General features: G+C 44.5%; 1 protein-coding gene across 1 annotated transcript in view; it reads left to right on the top strand.

The window, feature by feature from the left end:
• Window positions 1–543: 543 nt before the first annotated feature.
• The window catches only part of PAX2 (paired box 2), a 49,525-nt gene continuing 40,887 nt past the window's right edge, over window positions 544–9,181 (top strand). Inside the window, exons 1-2 of the mRNA XM_010000823.1 lie at window positions 544–631; window positions 3,544–3,663. Coding sequence (XP_009999125.1) covers window positions 544–631; window positions 3,544–3,663 — 208 coding nt within the window. The remainder of the gene's footprint in view (window positions 632–3,543; window positions 3,664–9,181) is intronic.

The following is a 9,181-nucleotide window of genomic DNA, read 5'->3' as shown; positions in this document are numbered from 1 at the left end:
CCTTCACTATAGGTCCTCAGCAGCTATAGATTAGGGCTCTCTTATACCAGTGACTCATATGTGGTGGAGTTGTCCATTCCCAGCCAGAACCTCGACATACCCTGTCTCCAGTTACATCCTAGGTGCCTCTCTGCCACTCCAGCTACTGCCTAGGCTTCATCATGTGTGTATCAGAATTTCCTAACATGCTGAGGTGATACCCTCTGAAATATCTTTCTTTTCCTAAGGTTTCATTCTCAGGAGTTGTGCTTTTTCAAAAATACCCTCTCGACCACTCTGCCTGTCACCCCACCCACTAGCCATATATTTGCTCTTCGATTGAAGTTTTACCAAGTGATTCTTTACAATGAATCTTTAAGAGAACTCTCAGGTGGGCAGGGAGAACGTATTTTTTGCTTTCTCTTTCTGGAGAGATGTTTTAGGAGAAGTTAAAGCTTATATAATGCAGGCCTGAGAGTCCCAGAAACTCAGGACAAAGGCCATCTGCAGCCTTCACCCTAATTGGAGAGGCTCGTTTTAATCTCAGAAAGGAATTTTGTCTCCATGGCCTTCACAGGTCATGGCTTATTTGCTGAGTTCCTTGGTGAGACAGTCGTTCCCGAGTCACGGATACCCAGCATCTACCAGTCAAGTACTAGGTGCTAGTGATTTTCTTTCACCACTGACCTCAGTGGGATTTAAACCAGTGACCTAGAGGTGAAAGATTTCATGTAACAAGAAACGGAGCACTGACAATTACAGTTCAGTTTATTTTCGTTCTGAGCTGCATTATGAGCTTGGTGGCATTCACTGAGACATCTTTTTGTGTTCCCATGCTGTGTTCATTCACCACCTGATAAACACATTTTTGCCCTCTTTGCTGGAGCTTCTTTTTCCTGGTGATGCATATCAGCATTTCCTACAGATGCCTTCTGCTCCAACTTTCTCATTTATGAAATGTAAAGGCTTTGAGCAAGGCTTCCATCAGTTCAAAGCATTCAGTTCTATGCCAGAAAGGTATCTTTTAGGTACACAACAAAATTAAATCTACACCAGTTGTAAATGCAGCAGTGGTTCTGTTAGCTGCAAAGACTGCCTTATGCTCATGCTGGCAGATGAGATCATAAATGATAATGCAGTTGCCAACACACAGGAGATCCTACCTCTTTCATTGAGCACCATAGTAACACAGTGAATATCCAGGTTTGGGGAAAAGATGGCAGAGCAGAGCAAAGACAGCTCTCTGGAAACTGGACCATTAAAGCAGTAGAATCAGGATCCTAAGAAGGCAAATGAAGCTGCTCTGCTGCACCCAGAGCTTAAATCAGGCTTCAGGTTCTGACAGCTGGGATCATGGGTATGCAAAGGCACCAAGAAGTTGCAGTGGAGTTCTGAGTATGTTTTGATCTTTTCTAGGATCATCAGAACCAAAGTTCAGCAACCTTTTCACCCAACACCGGATGGGAGTGGGACAGGCGTAACTGCACCAGGACATACTATTGGTAAGAAGACTGGCATGAGGGGTGGTGAAAGGACAAGTGGAAATGAGGGTGAAGCTTAGTCAAGGGAACAAAGTCTGAAAAGCAGATGCGAAGCAGAGCAAAAAGGAGGAGGGGGTGGGAGAAAAAAAACCTCAGTGGAAATCAGAGGTTCCTATTCTTCATTTCCCTTGTTGCACTGCACAGAAGGGAATCATAGCAGAAATACCAGCCCAAGGCAGGGATTTGCCCAGAGTCATTCTGCCCTAACATCCGTTTCACATTCATGCTCTCTCCTTTGCCTCCCTAGAGAAGTACTTACCACTATCCTGTCTAAGCTCCAGTCTTCACCTTCCTCTCCTTCTTACTCTGACTCTCTTTGTCTCTCTCTCTCTCTCTCAATATCTTTTCTCTCCCTTTGGTCCATTTCTTAGAACTAGTAATGCACAGACCAGGGTAAGATATTTCTGATGCCTCAGAATTGAGTTCTTCATTGTTCTAGCTCTGCAGTTAGGTATCCAATGGGTGTATTTCACGGAGAAAATGCATTTTCTGTTGGGGAAGATGGGTTTGTTGAGGTGACCAGAAGATGAAGTCTGTAATAAAGTGACCAAATGTCTCCTAGTCTGTTGTGTTTAAAGGTACTGTGCTAGATATGTGATGTAGTACTTTTCAGTGATGTCTCTGTGGGCTGTATGGTCTGCTGTTGCTAGCATAGCTTTATCCATTAAGAATTCAGAAGAGGAAAAAACCTGCAGTATTCTGGGATACTGTGAAATACAGTGGCTTATGCCTGGTCTAAGATGCTGTCTTAGATACTACTGGTTACTGAGAATCAGCTGCTATACCAAGGTTTACTGGAAAGTGCTCGTCTACACAAGACAGAGCTGGCAAAAATAATCCTGTACATGAACTATGTTCAGGAACACAATGAAATTAATGGGCCAGTATGGAAGAGCATTTCTGGATGCCCTTTTAATCTGGACTTTCTCACTGGTCTGGGAATCACTGAGCACAACAGATGGAGTTGGCAGATATTATTTCTTCTTGGAAAAATAGTGCGATGTCTAGGGAATGCATTGGCTGAGATGGGATAGTGATTGTGAGTGCTGCTGCTGGAGTCTCCTGTTGCTCTGGGATGTACTGGGAAGTGTAGGTCTACATTGGATTGTGGTGACAGGTTCTGCTCCATCCTGGAAGGCTTGTATTGGATGTATTGACTGCTTCAGGCTTTATGAGCTGAATGATGGGTAGTGGTCCATAAGAATTGTGATGTTCTCTCCATTACTGGGACACACTGGGACATAATGGGTGTGCCACTGGATGCATAGCTCTACTTGTTCTATACTCTAAGGCACTGATTATCACTTCTAATCTGGATGACTTGTCATTTCTGATATACTGGAAAATGATGAGCAATCTTGGTCATCTCTGAGTGGCAGGAGGAGTCTGCCTGTTGACACTGGTCAGTGCAAAAGGAAGACACTAGATTTTTATTAATCTGGGTTGGAGTATGTATCACCAACTCATCATTTGTTCTAGTAAGGAGCTGAATTTATTGACTCAACACTGAAGTGCTTCTGACCTATGCTAAGAAGGTAATTTTTCAATGAGTGTTTTGAGTGGACATGGAAGAGGTTGGTCTGGCTAAGACAGAACATATGCACTTCTGGGGGAATAATGCTGAGAGAAAACGATCTGGCAAAACACAGATGGACTAGGAAATCACTAGAGAATGTGGCCTATGCAGCATTGCAATAATTTACCATGGCGTGCACTGGGAAGCCTGCATTAAACTGAGATGTAACAACAGCATTTAGCTTCTTGGTAGAATACACTTGCTTGTTATTAATGGCCCTGTACTGGAACGCTGTGGAGTTTGGGGTAGGAATGGACTGGCAAAGATGGGATGCAGCAAAATGAGCGTAGAGCAAGTATGAGTTCTTCAGTGTGAGGGACTGGGAGTCTGCTTAGTGCCTCCTAGGCTTTCCTATGAGACTGGTGGCATGCGTAGCTTTCAGCTGGGAGATCCCCAAGTGCTGTGCTGCTCTCCTCATGGCCCTTTTTCCCTTTTCCTTTTGTCCAGTGCCCAGCACAGCATCCCCTCCCGTCTCCAGTGCCTCCAATGATCCAGTGGGCTCTTACTCCATTAACGGGATCCTGGGGATTCCTCGGTCGAATGGCGAGAAGAGGAAACGTGATGAAGGTAGGGGGAGGGGAGAAGCTCATCCTCCCTTTTATATTCTTTGTCCCCATGTACAGGCTCCAGTTTCAGGCCAAGGTTTGCAGCTGCTCCAGGGGCTAGATCAGTTTTAGCAACAGAGACCAGTTCCTCGCCACTGCCCTGCTGGCTTGGAATGCTCTTCTTCCGAGGCCCTTTCATGACAGGCTGTGTCTCCAGACATCTGCTCGGCAGGCAGAGAGCCATCTCCATTTCTGGAGCTGATCCCAAGTTCATTCACTGCTGGAAATGCCTGGAACTGAACTCCCCAGGTGCCAGCAGGTGCCCGGACTTTGAACTGTGGGTAAACATGGTTTCCCCAACTCACTCAGTTTCAAACAAAACGTCATCTCAGAGAAGCACCAGCAATGTGGGAGCTATCTTTCTTTCCCCTTACAAACAAGTTCCTGTCTTGTGACTTGGTCTGAGCTATATTAGCTGGTGATGTTAAGGGCCCAGTTTACAATGCGTGGCATCTACCACAACAGAACTGCCATGCTTGCAACAGTCTGAAAGCAGAACAGGAGGTCTTCTGAGTACTGTGGCCCCAAGGTTGCTATCTAAGCCTTTTGCTATTGTTCTAAGAAGTTAGGATTAAGCTATCTTGTTTTCCTTCCAAACTGCTGGAAAGGACTCAGGGCAAAGTGAATCCTGAAATAAGCCAAAAGCTGGAGCCTCGGGTCTAGATAGACTGAGTTAGGAGGGGTGGATAAGGTCTTGATGTTCTTATGGTGGCTTTGTGATTTTTTTCTTAAATCTTGCTCTTTAATTTGATGCATTCAAAAATTGAGGGTCAGGAAGTGAGCTTTTCCAACAGTAGTACCTGACCAGTTTGCTCGGTTCAGCCTTGCCTTCAGTATGCTGTTTTCCACTGTTGCCTGTTGTGTGGAGGAACCTCTGAGCAGTACAGGTGGCTCAGTGTGCTGCATGTGCTCTAACCCCAAGGCTGTGAGGTGCAAGAGAACACGAGGGTTCTCTGTAGTATGTGGTGAGAAGAGAAAGCTCTCCTGAGGCAGATGCAGCATTTTGGGTTTCCGACAGCAATTTTCTCAGCATTGGTTCTAGTGAGGTTCACATCTGTAAGCTTTTGATCCAAATAAACACACTAATTCCAAGAACAAAAAGCAGTCATCATGACCCCTTTCTCCTTACTGCAAAGTAAACCTAGAGGTGAGGACCCAATACAGCAAATTAAAGTAAATGGGAATATTTTTGCTGATGTCATTGGAAATTGGATCAGGCCCCAGAGGAAGATCCATTTCCCAGCTAGATGGCAGTAGGGCCCAGCTAAGAGAAAAGTGTAGGAATGGAAGGACTGAGAGAATGCCTCAAAGTAAAAAAAAAATCAGGAATAAGAGACTGCAAACACTGCAAATCCCTCCAGCGTTTCCTATAATCACATATACAGGAAATAGTGACATTTCAAACAGAGTGACAAGTTTCTCCAATGGTTGAGTAAATCTTTTGGCAGCTATTTGGGGTTTTTTGAACCCCTGTTCTCAATACAGTCAAGTCTATTGGTCACTAGCACTCAACATGGTGCCTCTGTATCTCATTTTGAAATTACGCATTTCAGTCTGGCTCTAGTAACTATTCTTTCCAAATACCTGAAAAGATCATACCATCTCAGATGCAGCTACACAGTCACTTTCAGAACCTGCACTTTTTTGGAGCAGTACAATTAAACACAGACACAGCCTAGCAGCCATCTAAGACTGTGACACTTCACAATGATATATTGACAGTAAGAACAACTCCCTGTGTCTGTCCTTAATTCATACCAGTTTTAATTTATGAAGGGCAAGCAACACACTGCAACTCCTTGCTGTTTGCTAAGAGCCCACATATTCCACTTGAAATAAAAAAGGTACCAGACAGTCCTGGAGATGTTGTTTGTCTTTAGCTCTCAGAGTTGAGGAGGAAGTCACATGACACAGCTGCCACTGCCTTAGAGAACAGCCTTCATGCTGCCATCCCAGGTATCTCCTGCAGGGAGATGTTGCATTCCTGTCCCAGAGAAACCTTGTGTGGGACCCCCTGCCAGCTGCTGAACAGGGTCAGATCATAAGGCTAGAAGAGTCCAAGAGGAGGTTGTGCACAGCCTGCATTCACTCCTGGGAAATCCCCCTTTACCTCTTGAAGGATCTGATTGTTCCTAGCTGAGATGGGGATTAGGAACACCAGGCAAGAAATCCAGCGCAGGTATTTCTTTCATGATCATATTAGATGTATACACCTTCTCAGTATTCCCCAGAGATTCTCAGCACGGTTTTATTGCAGTTTCTTAATTGCAGGGTTTATTCTTGTGTTGAAAAGCCTTTATGATCTCCCAATGCACATCTACTTTCCCAGTGTCCTGGTTTGTCAAACCGTGACACCCAGCATTTTGGAGTTGGCTCTTCCTTTAAGGAGCCAGGAGAAGCAGCACTGCTCTCTCTTTCTTTCTGCTCTGTTGGACCAGCTTTGCTGCAAGGATTCCTCTGTAAGGAATGCAGTTCAGCAGCAAGAAGGGGAAGTACCAAGCTGCTCCTGAATCCCCAGTTTTCAAAACCTTGTTAGCAACTTCTGTGGTGGCTGGGGGGAACAGGGTGGGAGAAAGACAGAGGAGCCTCTATCTGAGCACACCCCCTCCCCCAGGTTCTCCTTGCTGCAGCTGGTGCCTGCATTAGGCAGTAGCACAGATGATTAAGAAGAGGAGAGATAATTATGTGTCAAGATGATGTAGCAGAACTCCCAAGTTGGACAGAAGGAGCCAGACAGATGCATGAGGTGGGCTCAGCGATGGACGCTGACAGCCAGGTGTGTCCCTCACAGGGAGTTAGAGGGAAGAGGGGGAAATCCCAAGCTACTAAATGCAACCACAAGGGTGGCCTGGAAAGACTAGGGCACTGAGATGGAGCTACCAGGGAGGTAGCTCTGAGTGTCTACTAGTCAAAACACAGAACTGTCAGATCACAAATCTTCCCTCAAAACTCAGTGTGTCTTCCTCATGTGAGCACTTAGGAAGGATGGTCAGGATTTGCCCTGTTAAGATCATTAATTCCTTTGTTTCAGTTTTGAACTGTGGTTGTAAACCCCCTGACTTCACTGACAGATTGGACAAAGCAGAGAGTTGGCCTCCTACAATTTTAAAAATAATTTGGCTAAAAAGTTCACCACCACTTGTGTAGCAGTGCATGTGCCATTTCTTGTAGTCTATGGGCACAGCCAGTGTTGCTGTAATTTCTGTCTTTCCCCACTACTTACACCCACTACTTACACCCACCACATCCCAGAGGCAGAAGAGGACCTGCAACATATAATGAATTTTCCAAGCCCACTGAGGGTCTTTCAGTATCAAGCTGCAGCTGGAAACAGGAACTCCTGGCTCTTCATGATCCTTACATCGCACTATGCTGTGATGGCAGGCCAGGCTCAGCAGGGTCATTGTCTGGCCATGAGGCAGCAATAAGAAGTCCAGAAGGATAAAAGGGAAAAATAATAAGAAAATCTTTCCATTGTTTCATAATCCCCTGATTGATATCCTAAAGGATGAGAATTAGGGTGACTCAGAGGCACTAAAAAAAATTAATATCACTCATATTGTAGTCTGGAGCACTGTATAAAGAGAAAAAGGGAGAGAGAGGAAGGGAAGGATGGTTGGATGGATGGAATAATGGATAGATAAGTAGGCAGATAATTAGATAATATGAAAACATTATTTCAAACTGTTCCCTGCATGCCACAACATGTCCAGTTGGGTGAAACTTTTGGGATCTTTACAAAACCACTCTCATTAGAAATAGCTCTTTCTCTCCATAGCAGGCCACAAACAGACTTCCTCTATAGACCCAAATTCTCATTTGGGATTTGTGTTCCAGTAAGACTGGTGCTGTAACAATCTCAGCATTATTAATTTTGGTCCCTGACAATATCTGTAGTATTCAACAGCATTACTGGCAATAACATCTGCAGTGCTGACAATGGCAGAGATAATGTTCCCCAGTATTATCGGCATTAGCAGGTATCATATCTGCAGCCTGTTATTGGCGGGAGCAGACGTAATGTATCCAGTATTATTAGTATCAGTAGTAATAAAACCCACAGGCTTGTTAGTATGATCAGTGCTAATATCAGCAGTAGGTTTGTGGGAGAGGAGGGGACGGAGTGATTGCTACTGTAAATGGCACTAACACTCAGGCTGTTTGCACTAAAGGAATCCCCAGCAGAGCTTAGGGAGTAAACCTGAGAAGGCAGAAGTTCTTCCTTTCCCTTCTTCACCTGTCATTTTGATTATCAGTGATTTACATTGAAGTAAGCAATACAGGGCTGCGTCATTGCAGGGGAACAGTAAAGGGTCACCAACATTTCAGCAGATTGGAGGTGTTTTCCAAAGAGCATTAGCTGCATCAGTGCAGGTGATAAACTGTACTCTTCAAAACGGGGTGCAGTTATGTATGCAGAACAGGGTGCTGTCTTTTAGCAGCAGGAGCATTTGCACTGTTAATCCGGTAGCTACAGAATGGGCAGCAACTATGCACTTCTCTTTGGTGCTGCATGCATAATTTTCTGACTGTTTCTCTTCTTTTATTCCAAGTGGGAGACTGACTGCAGGGCAGGGTTTTCACAGTGTTCAGCTTGGGGATTTTTGTACATGACCATGATCTCATTTTCCTACTGGGAAAGTAGAAATGCTTCTTTCTTGTGAAATGTGTGGCAGGGAGATCTGTAACAGTCCCAGTTCTGGAAGTTGTTTTTTTAGATACTGCCCTGGGACATAAACTGTCATGAAGAAAATTTTAAACTCAATTGTTTAAGTGGAACACAGCACAAAGAGGAGAGATATATACTGTGCTTAAGAATGTCTGAGTTCTGAGTAGATATGCAGCAGCTGAGTGTGCCACTGCAAGTATGATCACATTTGTGTTGTTCAGAGTGACAATGATAATATAATTTGGGAGATGTGGTTGTGTTACTTCAGGTGACTATGTGTCATTGTCTTCAGTATGTGCTTGCAGGTAGTTTGGTTGTGTTGTAGATGTATCAATATAGGTTGTGTGTTTGTGACACTAATGATGGGATTAACTGTATCACTGCTTGCTATGCTGCCCCATTACACTCAAGGCTGTTACACTCTTCACAGAGGCAGCTGTGAATTGTTTCTGGTGCTATGTCTGCATCATTGCATGCAGTAAGGTTGTTTTCAATGTGATAATTGTTGGTACCTCACTACAGACTGTACTGCCATTGAAATTCATATAGTTGTTACTGCAGCTGATATATATGTTGACTGACAACAGACTGTCACCGGCCATGAGAATGAAGTCAATATGGCTATGTCACTGCAGTGCTGCATTGAGAACTCTGTGTTTTCACAAAATATGACTGTATTGTTCCACAGCATACTGGGGTCGTTTCAGGACATACCACGTGCTTATGCTGTCATCTGCAGTATGATGATGCTTTACCAGCACTGTAGTTGTTCTAGTGCAGAGAGGTCTAGCCCTTAACTGCTCTGTAGGGA

The sequence above is a fragment of the Chaetura pelagica genome, unplaced genomic scaffold, assembly GCF_000747805.2.
Source record: "Chaetura pelagica isolate M959 unplaced genomic scaffold, ChaPel_1.0 scaffold166, whole genome shotgun sequence".
NCBI lineage: Eukaryota > Metazoa > Chordata > Aves > Apodiformes > Apodidae > Chaetura > Chaetura pelagica.
This window is presented reverse-complemented; position numbering and strand designations above follow the sequence as displayed.